The sequence below is a fragment of the Lutjanus erythropterus genome, chromosome 7 (genome assembly GCF_056507025.1).
Source record: "Lutjanus erythropterus isolate fLutEry1 chromosome 7, fLutEry1.hap2, whole genome shotgun sequence".
Classification (NCBI taxonomy): Eukaryota; Metazoa; Chordata; class Actinopteri; order Lutjaniformes; family Lutjanidae; genus Lutjanus; species Lutjanus erythropterus.
Window position 1 is genome coordinate 1,021,156 of NC_139323.1, and position 16,820 is coordinate 1,037,975.

General features: G+C 39.5%; 1 protein-coding gene across 4 annotated transcripts in view; it reads left to right on the forward strand.

The window, feature by feature from the left end:
• The window catches only part of tbl1xr1a (TBL1X/Y related 1a), an 87,198-nt gene that overhangs the window by 59,627 nt on the left and 10,751 nt on the right, over positions 1 to 16,820 (forward strand). For 3 of the 4 annotated variants that reach the window (XM_084722359.1, XM_084722358.1, XM_084722361.1), the window contains one exon: positions 15,586 to 15,687. In XM_084722359.1, coding sequence (XP_084578485.1) covers positions 15,630 to 15,687 — 58 coding nt within the window. In that variant the 5' untranslated portion in view covers positions 15,586 to 15,629. Of the gene's footprint in view, positions 1 to 8,087; positions 8,286 to 15,585; positions 15,688 to 16,820 lie in introns of all 4 variants that reach the window. The other variant, XM_084722360.1, reaches the window with a different exon arrangement.

The window sequence follows — 16,820 nt, forward strand, 5'->3', positions numbered from 1 at the left end:
GTTTTTTCATGTTTTGTGTTTTAGTTTTTACTCTGTAGCTTATCCTGTTGAATTTGGTGCTACTGTGTTGCTAATATGGCTATTCACAGAGGTTTGGTCGCTGTTGGATTAAATTGTGGAATACCGGTCGACAATTAAGAGACGTGTAAACGTTAAGCCTTGTTTGAAGCAACTATATCATGAGAGTAGGTGATCAGATGCTGTAACTGTTTTTTTGTTTTGCATTTTTTTGGAAATTTATGCTACAGTGCGAGCTGCTTAGTTTTGTATATGTGGCCCTTTGCTCACGTGTGTACATAATATTTTTGTGTGTGTGTTGCTGTGGGTCTTTCTGGTTGTGTGTCCATAGGGGGGTGTCTCTGATCTTTGAATAATTGTCAAATAGTGCCCAATGAATATCAAATAGCATTTTGGCTTTAAATGTCCATTCCTAGTATGGCCAAGTGCAATATCCAAATCGCATAGCCAGGACCAAATCACAATTTTTTGAAAAAGGAAAATGTGTGACAAAACAGTATTATAACAAAACACTGTAGTGCTGCAGAGATGCCTTGGCCTAAAAGTCTTGTTCTTCAGATGAAAGAAAACTTGTTTGTTTAATACAGACCCCAACAAATACCGCACAAGCACAATTTTTTTTTTTTCATTAAAAATTTAATTGTAATGCAAAAGTGATCATTCCAGAATAATGATGAGAATGATGACTGATGTCATTTGTAGACAATGCCACAAACAAGTTGTCCAAAAGTGGAAGCACTTAGAATCTCTTCCACCACTTACAACAGTGACACAAACTGAAGTATGAAGAGTATGTCAAACTTTGTGCTGCTGCTGCTATAACCCTGTCCACAAAGCCTTCTCAGCTGTCTGCCTTGAAGCCCTTTGCATTCTGCTTCAAACCAAGCATGTTGCAAACTTCACATATCCACATTATGAAAAGAGAAGGGCCAAATGGCATGATATAACTAATGTGGGTCCTGTTACTATTGTGTTGCAAGACGGCTTTAAAACGCCGCTAAAACCACTGACCCCAAATGCCAGTTGCCCATCACAACTTCTTTGCAAGAGCAGCACTGCCGGTAATTTACACCACGGTCAGATAGAAATTTAATTACTGCCTCACCAAAGTGACTCATTTCACACTGACCACATATGTGGTCAAGCTGGACATGTCAGTTTGACATATATGAGTTGACGGTACATTTCACTTGAAGACTGGAAGATGAAAACTGCACACTGCACACCAGCTTTTTTCCCCAAGATCATACTGGAGAGCATATAGTTCAAGCCCTGCAGGATGCCCTCTCAAGCTGGAAGCTCAATGTTTAAGGACTAGTTGCTATAACAACTGACAATGGGAGAGTTGTCAGAGCAGCAGAGCAGTGGAGCTTGACTTCTTTTATTTTTTGAAGTACATTTTCCTGGCAATACTTTACAACTGTTTTAATGCAGTACTTTTTTTTTACTATGGTGTGCTATTTTATCTTTATGGTGTGGTAGTGTGGTACTTTTACCACAGTACATGATCTGAATAGTCCACCACTGGTTATGGTAATGAATGAAGAAGGCGATGGCGAGCTGTGCAAATTGATCAAAACCTGCATTGTGGATTACCTCACCAGCCACTTGTGACCTATCGGACAGGGCCTTATTAATGGATCCATGGTTCAGGGCCAGATGCATCCCAAGTGAAAATATTGATGCATTGAAACTAGGGCTGCGCAGTATACACGGTATGACGGTAGAAAACGGTATAAATTTGGCCACGGTAGAAATGTCTGCTCTACCGTCATACCGTCAATGACGTCATTGCACCTGCCTCCGTGTGAAAATGGCCACAAGCACAGTAACAGCGGAGAAGGAGGGGCTGGTTTAAAAAAAAAAAAAAAAAAAAAGCATCCGTGATTTGGACGTGGCTCGGGTTTAAAAAGTCAGATGTTGAGCATAAAAATGTCATCTGCAAGATGAGTGGAGTAACTGACTGCCAACAAAGTCCCAGACGCCGAACCCGGACCTAACCAATAAATTATTAATATATTTTATTTTTTTTACGGGACGCTTCTATTTTAACTGGCACAACTTTTCTAGTCTTTCCGCCGCTTCTTTAGCTGATCAGGAAACGCACAGACCAACTGCAGAGAAGCTGCGTGTGGAGGAGACTGTTGTTAATGACAAAGTTTATTACAACAGTCAAAACTAACGTGATGGTTAATGACATCGACATCAACCAGATGCACTTATAAAATTAAACAACCGTATGAGGAGGCCTATATGTAAAACAGGAGAGTCTGTGTTTCTCTGTGAGAAACTTTCAGATCTTCTCACAGCAGAGTGAGGGAGGAGAGGAGGGCAGACTGATCACTAATCAATCACTGATACCGTCGTCCTCCCGGACTGATTAAAAAAATAAAAATGCCAAAGTTGGTGACAAACCAAACCTGGGTGTCCACACAAATAAAGTCTTTATGTAAAACACTGCAGAGTGTATCATCGTGCTGTTGACAGAGACACAGAGAGGGTCGTGTCTAGAAGGGAACCCTAGACCTGCGAAAGATCGCGCGAGTTTGATTATTTTAGTAAAAAATAACGAACACAAATCTTGCAAGAGTTGTGCAAATAAAGAGTTACCTTCTAAAAAAAGGTGCGCAGCTCCAAAAATAGAAAATCATGTCATGGTGCCGATGTTTTTAATGTGTCACTGAAACACTGATCACTGACCTGCTGTGATGGAAAAAATACTCACATTCTTTACTTAGGTGTTTTTTACAGATTTTTATCAGGATTACTGAACCTTTTCACTGTTTTTGCCATTTGACTTACAGAAAACCTCTCTTACTTGAAGTATTGTTTACAATATGCACAATAAATACTCAAAAAATTACATTATATCTTTGCTTTTTTAGTTGTTGTTTAAATCAATTTAGTTTTGCTAAGGGACTACAAAACCCCTTCAGAAACACTTCCATTATAAGTTTTACACCGCAACATTTATACCGCGATAAATACCGTTACCGTGAAGGGATTCAATTTATATCGTGATATGAATTTTGGGTCATACCGCCCAGCCCTAATTGAAACACAAAGCTGTCTCGGAAGCAGAGTCTCTGCTGTTTGGCTAAGGAAAGCTGTCAGCCTGGTACAGGTGTGCCCACTGTGCCTGAGCTTGCAGTCCATGAAGCCACAATGCCAGCATCAACTAAGAAAAAGAAGTCTGTTTGAAGATGCTTGCCAGTAGCCTCTTCAAGCAGAGAATAGCCACAAACACCACACTGACACAGAAAAAAGTGAACTTTCAAGCTACTTGTTGGCAGCTGGTGTTGGAACACGGAGTCATCTTTCCAGCACTGAGCCACCTGGCAAAGAAGTATCTTTGGTACCAGTCACCAATTCCCCTTCCAAAACAGTTTCCAGTTACAGTGTCAACATGGTATCCTGCCACAGGGCATCCTTGAAACCTGAAGCTGTCAATATGCTAGTTTTCCTCACACAAAAACCTGCAAAAGAAGTACAGGGCTATATAGGAGAAAATATTATATTGGTCAGGGTCTGGCATTAAGGTTTTTTCCTACTTGCCCTGCAGGGCAAATACTCCTCAAATGTACTTGCCCCATCTAAATTCCTACTTGCCCTGCCTAGGATGTTCTTTTTCTGGCTGTGTGGTACATACTTTTGCTCTCAACTTATTTCTAACTAAAATCCATTGCTTGTTGACTGTATAAAACACTACACAACACTCGTCGTACCGTCTTCGGTACAGGTCATGGCGGGCTTTCGACGCTCTGATAGTCTGTTTGTCTGCCATGGAGGCCATAGGAAAGGGCATTCCCTGTCCAAACAGAGGCTCTCCAAGTGGATTGTTGAGGTGATTGAGGAGGCGTACAGGTCAAAGGGGCTGCCCTTGCCTCTTCGTGTTCAGGGCCATTCCACCAGGAGTGTCTCTACTTCCTGGGCAGCGCTGCGAGGGGTGCCTCTCGGTGAGATTTGCGCTGCAGCCACCTGGGCTACACCGTGCACCTTTTCCTGTTTTTACAGGGTCAACATGGCCGTTCCCCATGCAGTGGCAGTGGCTGTCCTTCATGAACCCGCTGTTTGTCCTCAGTAAGGTGGGATTCCTTGTGACTACGTTGGTAGTAGTCATCCAGTGTTAAGCACTGCCTCTGGCGGTCAGGAAGAATGAAATAGAACGAGAGTTACGTATGTAACTGCGGTTCTATGAATCCTGGATGGCCGCCAGAGTTGTCTGTCACTCGGAATCTGGCGAGAAGATTCTGTAGGGACGTTCTCCTTGATGACGGGGACGTATATACCCTACGTCCAATGTCATCCCAGGTCACATGTGACTTTGTTGATATTAAATTCTCGACCTGCGCGAGTGCGAGACAGATAATATTCAGTGTTAAGCACTGCCTCTGGCGGTCATCCAGAATTCATAGAACCGCAGTTACATACGTAACTCTCATTTTGGTGAGTTCTACATTTTTCTGTCGAGTTTGAATGAAGTGTGTTTTCCGAGGCGTTAACGAGCCAATTAAGGTCGTCTTAGTTTGATAAAAGACACAAACTTGAATTCAGGAGGTGTACGGTTGTATTTCTCCATTGGAAAATAAGTGTGAGAACATGTCATTTCTAGACAGTTTGTGAGTTTATTTTGTCTATTGGATGTACTGAATGCACACAGCATGCGTAACATAGTGAATTCGCCACTTACGCACATCTCCCAGCTGAGACCTGGCAGGATGGGATGGTGGGGGAGGGGGGACGAAGATATTGCCAGTCACCGATGGATGGGCCAACGATCATCATCTGGGACAATTTAACATATTGCTAGGGCTGCACAATATTGGAAAAAACTGACATTGCGATTTTTTTTAACCCTGCGATATATATTGCGATATGAAAAAATACAGGAATTTTCACCAGATGACTTGAATAGCACTTTATGTTATGCTGCACTGCTGCCATCTTGTGGACAATTAACCTGCACTGATCTTGTGACTCACTCCATATACAGGGGTGTGGTCTGCTTTGGCAAACTGATTAAGAACGATTGTGATTGGTGGATTGCTGCACGCAGTGTGTGTCAGGTACCCTTGAAATTAGATGAGAACACGTTTAGTTCATTTGCCTCCTACATCGCAGGACCTGCAGTGTGACTATTGCGCACACGTACATTGCAATGACGATGCTCAAACGATATATTGTGCAGCTCTACATATCGCCCAACTCTACCAGTTATACCCTCCGTGTCCTCTCTGAACAGGTGAGCCACCTGTTTAACAGTGGTGCTGCCATGGAAAAATTATCTGTATTTATCGGCTTTGGCCGGTAACTCTCTTCAGTCAGTGCAGTATATAGTCAGTATTGTAGCATTGTACTCGACCCACGGATATATTTCTTTCCACGAAGGGAGAAATGTTCTGTGTCACTTTTCTGTCTCATGGGCCAATTTAGCTAACTTTGGCTGTGAGCATTCCGCCATGATGTTTGAGTGAATGTCTGATGTCTACACGTTAGGAGAGATGCTCAGGCAATGGAAGCAGCAGCATGCCGTAACTGACCATTCTGGGGCTCCGTAGTAACAGAAATGAGAGAGGAAAAACAATGATGATAATAAAAATATGATCAAAGTTGGTGCTTGTCCGATTGGGCATGTCTGGGCAGGTTTTGCTTGTCCACTGGTTATTTTTAGTTGCCCCAGGCATTCGGGCAACTGTTTATGTCGGACCCTGCTGGTGAAGAAATGTGTACCTCAGCAGAAAACTTACCTAATCAGAGCAAGATGGCGTCTTGTTCTGTTTATTGGGTATTTTGTTCTCTACTCAGAGTGTTCTGCATTATACTGTCTGTCTGTTTATTATTTTATTTAATATAGAGGCAGTTTATTTTATTTTATTTTAAGTTTTCATTTACATATTGATATATGATGGATAAATAATAATATAATAATAAATATTTCGATTGGTAACGAACTGTGTACCTCAGGGCAGGAAGGAGTTTTTTTTTTTTTTTTGTTAGATTTTTGTTATTTGCAAATCTGTATATTTTGTTAAGCAGGAGACAAACCTGCATTCTATTCAGTATATTCTGTGTTCTACTCTCATTGGGCTATTAATATTAGAAAAGAGCATTCCCAAAGATATGCTTATTTTAATTTGATTTAAGAGGTAATTTATTTAACATATTTTTCTGTTATATATTTTCAGATAGAAAAGGAAACCTTATTTATGTATTTAATTTTACTAAAAGTTCTTGTAACACACACACACACACACACATACATATATATATATATATATATATATATATATATATATATATATATATATATATATATATATAAATGTGTATATATATATATATATAAATGTATATGTATATATATATGTTTATATGTATATATATGTAAAGCTGTAAGTATGTAAAACACATTACACATGACTTAATCCAGATATATTATTTGTCTCATGCACAGGTAGGAAAAACCCCTCATCCACTACTACTTACATTAAAATATGGCATCCAGCTGGGCTTTAAAGGAGCAATTAAGCATTGTAATAGTAATTTGGACCCATAGACTAAATAGGTTGAAATCCTATTTAAAATAAATGATATATGGTTGAAGCGAGTTGTTTCCTCTCCTCCCCAGGTTGGGGAGCTCGTGCAGACTGCAGGAACACTGCAAGAGCACAGGATATGTGCAGTGTTGTAAATTGACAATAGCAAGCGATAAAGTCCTTAACTGTAAGTTGATCAGCTGTTTATAATAGTCAGTTGTGTTCATGTAAAGTTAGGCAGCCACTGAACTCAAACTCCAGAGAGAGAACAGTTTTAGTTTTCAGGATAATATGCCTGTCTCATTACCTGCCAAACTCCATTAACATATTGCTTAATTTAACAGTTATAAACATCTACACTTTCACCTTAAGATTATTAATGATTTCTTTAGACTTGTAAACAAACATTTACTCATTTGGTGAACAATCAGCATTAATTTGAAATCCAGTTAACTTGAAATGGGCATAAAGAAATTTATTCTGGTCCGGAACAGATATTTCAAGGGGGAACTAGTGGCTGCAGCTTTGATGTCCAGTTAGCAAGTATTTCAGCTTAGCATGTTTCCTTGATCTCTGCTGGCATATTGTAGTAATTTTATTATTTATTACACTAAATATATTGTCTGTATACCAGGGGTGTAAGAAAATATTGATCGTGTATCACTGTATCGATTCTCAAAACACTGTATCGTGATAGTGTGATACATGCAGAGATTCATAGCAGTAGTTCATTCTGTGTTGTCTTTAAACCCCAAAGTGTTAGATGGCAGTGTTGTTACTATCTTCACTGTTCTGATTGCATAAAAAATAAACTGAATCAACTCAGATTTTAGGGATATGGTGGTGTGTTCTTCGTATATGACATATATCAAGGCAATATATCACCTTTGCTCACAGTATAGCTATACATTGCAGTATATTGAACTGGAACCCTTTTATCATGATATATATCTTGTATATCAATGCATAGCCCAATACATTATGTTATCATTTGTGTTTTCTTGCTATAAGAGAAAAACTGCTAAGAGGAATATATGATTGATGCACAGTTAAATGTGTTGTGACAGCAAGTAGTTTGTCATTGCATATTTTATAAGGTGTTGTTATATTTCTGTTGTTTGATTGGATGTTTCATTAGCCCAAGTTTGACTTGATGAATGATGTATGCCAGTTGATAACCCAAGGCAGATAGGATTTACTTACTTTACTTGATATTGATTTTATATTGAGAGGGACAAAACCTCCCTCTCATTGACTCTCATTAATATGTATTAGTCTCGCTTTGTCAGTATCATGCCACGCTTAGAGAACAGGTAACATGCTGCATGTATTTATTCATCATGTCCTGATTTTCTCCCTGTCTTCCTCTCTTGTTGAGCTGTTACTTGATTTAAGATTTACTGTACAGGCCAGTTTGCCACTGGCAGCAGTCACAAGGGGAGAGGGAGGGAGGAGAGGAAGGCAGATATGCAGAGACAGAGATTCCCTTCTCCTCTCCCATCCCCCTTCTGTTCTCCCACACTGTCAACACAGATGATCCAGGCTGCAGCTGGTGGCTCCACAGCGCCACTGCAGAGGGATGGTGGTGGAGGGAACTCCAGCTTTCTGTTTACAAACCTTTGGTCCTCCTCCCTGGGCACTGCTGCTGTCAGATGGGATTTGAGCAGAGGGTCTTGGTGATCTGTGACTCAACAGTCTGCAGGTTTTCATTTCAACCAAACACAACAGCAGGTGATTTTTACTTTACTCTTTACTCTGCCTCCTCTCTTGTTTTAAGTGTATTGATCAAATGGATGCTGTTGTGTTTGGCTCAAATAAATTTCTGCATGCTCTACTGCCTAAATATACGCCACCCCCAGTGCTACCATAGAACACTGTTAGAGAAATTCATCATGACTAAGATTAATATCTAGTGTAATGTTATAACATGTCTTAGATTTAGCATTTTGAGAACAAATTGTGTTGTAAGATCATTACTGTTTGTAGTTTCCCATGACTGGGCCAGGCAGTGGTCAATACAATGGAAACAAGTTGAAATAGTCTCACTCCATATAACTGTTTGCTTGTTTTAAGAATAGAGGTCTTTAAGCACATGCTCCATTGGCCTGAATACAAACTTAGGTTAAAACAATCAGAAAAGGCAACTTAACACAAAGAAATTATTGAAACACTTGAGTACTGCAATATTATGTTCTGTGTTACTATATCAAAAACACTGTCTTGTGATATTGTGATACATACAAAGATTTGTGGCAGTTAGGTGCGCAATGAATCGCAATTGTCATGTGTCCCGTACGTGTCGTCCTACACGGTTCAGCACACATGTGATCTGGGGATACGTGTACAGTTTCACTGTTGCTGTTATTTTTATATAAGTAATAACACAAAAATCTCAGTGCAGAGTGGCAGAGAAAGGCAGGACAGATACTGCTGTGTTTTACTTTGCAGCTCATGCCGGTGAAGAGAGATTGAGGCCATCACATGGCCTCGAGTGAAATCCCAACCATGAATTTGTGCATTTTCACTGGTGTATTTATACTGTCATCATAGAAACAGATAATAAGATGGTGATATTTATTGAAACTTTAGCAATAGCTGCTGTCTTGGCTTCTACACAGCTACTCTCTGCTCAGCGGTGCAGCACGGCCTCTGCCTGTCTGTGACAGTGTCTGATTGGCTATTACTCGTGACTACTAACCAATCAGTGCCGTCAGCGGGGACATTGAGCCAGCCTTCAGAATGAAGTAATACTGCATAGTGTATGCATAGTACAGTACTGCATAGTATTCAAAGTACACTGTATAGCATTACTGTATAATATTATTATTATTAATGTGTAATTTTTAACTATATGTATGTGTATTTTTAAAATAATTTAACCCTAATTTGCTGATCCAAAAAATTAACTGACTCAAAACCTTTTTGATACATTGCAGCCCTAGTGGCAAGGGTTCATTTTCATTTTGTGTTGTGTTTAAACCCCTCACTGCAGCTGATGGTGTGTTCTTTTATACTGTGACAGCTTTTATTATTATTTAGTTATTCATATCAGTTCCAGTGGAGAGTTTCTGTCTTTTGGTTTAATGTTGTTTTAGGGCTATTTTACACTCTTGTAAAACACAAGTCTCCAGGAAACATTGCATTCTTGGACTTGCTATGTCAAACGTGTGGATGCTGAACATAGACTTTTCTGTGCTGATTGATCTAAAGGTCAAAGGTTAAGGCTGTAGTTTGTTGTGATTTTGTATTTGACAGCATTGTATTGAAGTGATTATTTGAGATGTTTTTATTAGAGATGCGCCGATTGCAATTTTCTTAGCCGATTCCGATTTCTGTTTTTTATAAGGGTCTGACCTGCCGATGACAAATTCATTCAATAATATTTAGAGATGCACCGATTGCAATTTTCTTAGCCAATTCCGATTTTCAATCTAAGAACTGTAATTGACAGCATTCACAAACATTTTTGTAACTTTTCTTGTCAAAATTAAATTAGATGTTCATAATAAGACACTGACTAGTAAATATTCATTAAATACTATTTAAATGTTCTCCAAAGTCCTCCAGGTTACAGCCAGGGCTTATTATAGTTTTATATTAAGATTATGAATCAGCTGAATGTGATGACTCACGAAATTGTGGATCTGTGGAAGCAGATGTAAACAAGCCGGAGATGGACACGGTGCAACAGTTTGCTGCACTAAAACTTTGCCATGAGAAAAACAGATGCAGAAGTTAAAGGAGTCTGGATGAGAAAATGTTTGGAGAGACACATCAACACAGGTTGTTTATTCTTCAGTCAGAACAGGAGGTGAGATTTTAACTGTCCCTCTGTGAACAGCAGTCTGCTGCTGGCTAACATTAGCCTGAAGAGCTACAAAGTTTATGGTTGTTTTGCGACATTGTCAGCTGCTCTGTCTCCTTGTAGACTGTCTTCTCTTTATCCTGTTCTTGGAATCTGTCGCTGACACCAGCTTCAAGCAAGAACGTGTCTGAGTGTGTAGCTGTGATCAGCGCTGTGGTGATATCACAGTCAGTTTGTCTGCTGCGCGCATGACGTGACCATCGTGCAGAACATGTGTGACAATGATGGGCACAGAATTGGATATGCGACGCTGACCAGCCAGTCACCAGTCAGGGCCTGTCACGCTGAAAACCCGCCAGTTCTGGTCTCTGTCTGGTCGATCGGTGCATCTCTCGTTTTTATCCAACTTTGTCCTTACTTGAATACTTACTTGAACTTTGCGATACCGGATACTGATCCAGTTATTTATTAATGCCCGTGTGCTACTACCCCAGTGTGAATGTGATATGGTTGCTATCTTTGTTTTATGGCAAAATACAAACCTTGTGTTGGGGCTAATAAATTATGTGATATTGCATCTGTGCATAGACTTGCCTTCTCGCAGATGTCCCATGCAGTATTTTCAGCTGTATTGAACGCATTTCAGATGCTGATATCAGAGTTGGAACAGTCCGTACTAATGGTCTGCCCATCTTTCCCACAATAATGCTGTCTCATTAGTGCATGTCATTGTTCTCACACTATTGCATATCAATTTGCCTGTGTTTATGTTTCTGGTCACTGAATGTATTTATCTCTATAGTAGTGTAACTTCAGATGTTCAAAGGGGATCTGGAAGATCAGTGTCAGAATTAGTCAGGTCTTAATTAACTGGCACTATACAAAAAAATGTATTTTCACCCTGTTGTGGTCTTTTCAACAGTGGCTGTTGCACAGTTCTGTCATAAACACACACTAACCACAAAGTGCAGGGGCATAGCTTGTTTTAAAGTTAGTAGGCAGCTGAAGTGTTTGCAATGTGAAACTGTTGCAAACTGGAAGTGAAAGCAGCCCAACAGCTGCTCTTGATTTCATAATAGACCTAATTCAGACTACAGTATACTGGCAATGCCAGCATTTCATGGGGCAGTTGTAATGACTTATGTGAACCTCACAAAATGTTATAAATGCCAGTTAGCACTGAGCTATGTTTGTAGCAGTGTTTGCAACTGGGATTAAATTGATCTGAAATTCTCATTGGAGGTGGTTTGTGTTATTCTATGTACTTGCTGTGTATCTGACCCTAACAACAGTCAGCCTGCTGACAACCATCTCTATGGAAAATGTAGTTGTCTCTCACAAAAGACAGAGGGTCCAAGCACAGATAAGTATCGCTGAGCCAACATGCCAGTGAATAACATCACCTCCTCTTCTGCTGTCTTGCCAACAGAGTTGTTGTCCGTCTCCAGGGTCCCCAAACAGATCCCCAAACAGCTCAGCCATGGCAGCATTATTCTCCTGTGGAGGTGATGTAACTGGCTCTGAGTCTGCTGCCTCCATCTCTGGTGTGGAGTCTGCTGCTACCGCTGCTGCTCTTGTTGTTGTTGTGGCTCCACTACACTGGCTTAGTTAAAGTGGTCACAGGAGTAGAGGCACTGGGCTGCTGTTGCAGTGACCACTTTCTCCTCAGGCTATCATTAAATAAATTATATAATTAATTCTCAAACTGTGTGAAATCTACAATTTATTAATCATGTTAATTGGTTGGAAGAGCAAGAAATATTTGTTAATGTCAGCACAGGCTAGGTTTTGGAGACATGACCAGTAGAAATGTGTCCACCTGGCAGTACCTGCGGTTACATGGACAGTATGCTATTCTTCAACCTGATTGAAATCATCCTGATTATAAATTACAACTTAATTTTTTACATAGACACTAGATAAAGTGATCTTTGCAGATGTGTTTTTTCATGCCCAAAAGCATTTGATCAGAAAATAATTAAGCAAAGTTGTTCCACCTTCTGTGAAGCATTTAATGTCCCAAATATAAAGATATATTTAAAAAGAAGAGGGCAGAGTTGTAGTTACACAGTGTGTATGTCTTGGGAGATAAGAAGAATTTAGTTGCTTGTCCACCCCTAGCACAGTCTGATCCTGACTACTTCTGAAGTTCCGAACATTCTGCAATGTTGAGGCCACAGGTCATGCTAAACGTTTTGCCATGCCAGATGACGAAAATCTAACATCCTGGGAAAAGAAATGTAACCCTGTGCTCACAGTACCCAGGAGAGTGTTTCATCCACTTAAATGCCATTAAATGCACAGAAAGCCTCCTCCTCCTGGGAGAGGAAGCTGCAGACACTGAACTCCAGGCATTACATGGCTGATTATTCTCAGGGGAAATGGGTTTTGAGCTGGTCCTTATTTGGAATCAGCTCTTGGTGAGCTTTTGAAGTTGTGATTCCCATCCTTCTCAGTTCAGGAACCACAGTCAAAGCAGCAATAGGATCACAGTCCCCTGACTTGTGCTTGGATACAAAAAAACTGAAGACGTCATGCCACAGCAGATGTTACAATCTGGCTGAGTTCCTCACATCTTGTATTTTTTTTAATTAATTAATTAATTTATTTATTTATTTATTTATTTAGATCGAGTAGTTCAGTTGAGAAGGTATGCATTAAGAGGGAGAAACACTGTTAACACTAAAGAGCAGCTGAAGAAATGATTAATTCTGTACATTTCCTGAGTTGCTGCACACACATACACACATACCAGCATACACATTGTGAGTGCTTTATGTAGTGCCCTATGTAGAGCACTTCACATAGTGCATCAGTCCAGATGCTCTATTTATAATATGGGACTCCTTGCTATTTAACTGTTAAGAGTAAATTTGGAGAGAATTGTAATTAATGTATTTAGCTCTGGAGAACAGTATACATATATTTTATCTGCCAAGTGCTACACTACTTTGAGATCTATGAGCATATCCTACAAAGCATTGAAAGAAAGCTGCAGGGATCAGTGGCTGATTTTATATATTCATTCCCAACAGTATAAAATAGTGTCATCAGCATAAAGTTGCATATTATATATTTGAAAAGACAAGATCATTATGGTTTATAGAAATATTTAAGAGGACTGGTCTTAAGATTGAACCTTAAGCTGTTAAGTCTAAAATAATCGACCAGGATCCCGTTTCCACCTGGCTTTAACATCTGACTTATGCATTTACATATAGTATTGAAATAAATTTGTGTAATTTTGATTTGCGTTGTTGTTAGTTACTTGTATAATACTACCAGTAATTGAGCCTCTGCAAAAGTATCGAAATTCAGACATCGCAATCTGATCAGAACTGAAAAACTTCAGTTTGAGTGATAAATCCACAAGCTTGACGTGACCGACACCAAAATGCTGCACAGTGAGACGGGGGTTTGCTGCTCTGGAAAGTTGTCAAGGCAGTACTCATTTTATCTTTCGTTGTAACAATTGTGAAGCAACAGTAGAAATGAAGTGTTGACATCATAAAGTAATCTACCAGGAATGTGTCTCTTGTTTGTATTTGATTAGCTAACAGTTCCTACCAAGTGACATTCCAGCAAAAGTTGAATGGGTTCAGATGTTGTGTTAGAGATCTTTGTATTAGTCAGCTACAGCCCAGCTATTCATTTTACCAACTAGTCTCTTTGACTGTGGCAAGCTGCCTTAAATATGCCCTCTAAAACATAGCAACTTGTCTGAAATACTGTATGGAATCTAGGGGTGGTGAAAAAAATGGATTATTAATTAATCGCGATTATGTTATGGGCGAGTATGAATCGATTATTACATTTTCAAAAATTGATTATTTTTTTTTGCATTATTTTATTTTGTAAAAATGTTATCCCACGGTCAACGGAAGTTGAACGTCACACGAGTGCGCCCAGTTCCAATTCGCAAGTGCGTGCAGCGGCCAGAGCGAGTGAGCCGTACGAGCAGGTGTGTAAAATGGATGAGAAACAACCAGCAACGAGCAACCAACTAGGGCTGCAACGGATTGCAGTTGATCTGTGTCCCGTATGGATCACCCTCAACGGTTCGGCACGCATGTGATCCGCGGACCACATGTGAGCATCATAGTTTTACTGTCACTGTTACTTTTGTATAAGTTATAATACCTGAAATCTCAATGCGGAGTTGCAGACAGGACAGATGCTGCTGTGTGCAGCGCATCTCTGTGTAGAGCGACTGGTTTAAAAGCCGTCACATAACCTTGAGTGAAATCCAGACCGTAACTTTTTTCACTGATGTAACTCTGCTATCACCAAAGAAACAGATCATAAAACTGTGATGTTTATTGAAACTTTGGTGATATCAGCTGTCTTAACTTCTACACAGCTCCTCTCTGCTCACCGGTGCAGCTCTGTCTCATCCTGTCTGTGACACAGTGTGTCTGCTGATTGATCATGACTTCTAACCAATCAGATGTGCTGTGCTGTAGGCGGGACATTGAGCCAGACTACAGAGCGTAGTTGTGTATTATACTATACAGTGTATAATGATCTAATATATGTATAGTATATACATAGTACAGCACTGTATAAGTTTTTAATATTATTACCATTATCATTACTATTATCATTATTATTACATTACATAACTATGGTGATAATTACAGACAAAGATCAAAGACAAGTGCATTTTTAAAATAATTTAACCCTAATGCCACCACTTTTTTCTTTTTTGCACTACACAGGAAGTGCTTTGAGTTGTTACTCAATAAGAGTTAAGTAATTCAGCAACTGACTGTTTTTTTAATGGTGCAATAACTTTGTGGTGTATTTTGGGTTACTGTTGTCAAATGGAAAATCAATAATCGCTCATCGAGAATCGTTTATAATCGAAAATCGGTTGGTAATCGAATCGGGACCTCAATAATCGTAATTGAATCGGATTAGGAAATCAGACAGATTAACCACCCCAAATGGAATCATGTTTAAATTGTATACAAGTATACAAATACATATTTGAGTAGTGCAGCCTATCAATCTCATACACAGTACTCGGTATTCTAAACTTTAAACTGAGCTAGACTAGGCATGTAGGTTAACAGTTTTCACAACAGTGGAGTTGAGAAATTACCTTGTCTTTTGATTGAAATAAAAATAAAGTTTTCAAGTATTTACTTTAGGCTGGCTAAAAACTGTCTTAATTATACTGAAGTCTCCTGTATTGAGCAGTTGTGTTGACTGTTTCCCTTCCAGGCTAGGAGTGTGCGTGCTGACCTCATGGTGTAACAGGAGTAAAGATGAGCATTAGCAGTGATGAGGTCAACTTCCTGGTCTACAGATATCTACAGGAGTCAGGTATGTCTGCATTTTTTTTAAATCTTCATGTCATAATGTATTGGTAATTTCCTAATATTTTGCATTAGTTTGCTTCCAACCAATCAGAGTCTTATATTCAGTGTCATTCTGTTGCACATGTCAGCAATTATTGATGGTCCAAATAATAAGCAATTGATTTGTTATGCCCGCAATGCAAGTCTGCATTTAGTCTGCACTCTGTCTACTTAATACATTTTTCAAAAGCATTACCAAAGTGATGGTGAATATTCTTAGTCACTAATTTGTGCCTTAATATTGTCTGTCCATTTGCCCAGGGCAAGTAAATGCCATGTTGAGCAAGTAAATCTGGCAACTCACTTGCCTGACTGGACAAGTGGTAAAAAAAGAATTTAATTATTCATTGATTCTCAAAGTAGTTTAATGGTCAAAGCAATTTTCATACAAAATGACAGGAATATCCTGTTTTCTGTCTCTCAAATATGAAGATTCCATGCTTTTCTCTGTTCATTATATTACATTTTAGACTGGTACAGCAAGACCTTTAAACTTTGGAGTGGTATGGACTTTTTTTGAATATGAATATGAGGGAGAAGATGATTCTCTGCTGTTGCTTGTAGGAGTAGTGCCCAGCAGACACCTGAAAGTTAGTTTGTTTGGTCAGCTTGGTTGCTGTGTGTACACAACACAATGTGTGTGGGTCGGTCGGTTCGACACATAGTGAAGAGAAGTGGCTGGGGGAGAATGAAATTACATCAGCCACAAAACTGTCTGTCTGCAGTGTTTATATAGTTCTTCTCACACAGTCAGTCTGAACCATCTACTGTTTAATCAATCGTAGATGTAAACACACTGTAATTATACAGCACCTTTACTCAGATAACAGTGCTGAAGGCTTTTTAAGAGTTGCTGCCATGCAAAGTTCTGACCTGCACGGTGGGAATGTGTCTGGTTTTTAGACCAACTTTATAGTTAAAATGTGTCTGTAAATATACCTCACTGTCGATTAACACACTGAGGCTCCCTGCCCTCTCTGCGAGGGAGTCTGTAAGTGTGACAGTGACGTTTATCTAACTGGTGTGAGCTATGTAAACCAAAACCCCCAGAGGAGCTGCCAGGAGACTCGGTTTAGCTGGCACTGCTCCACTTTTATA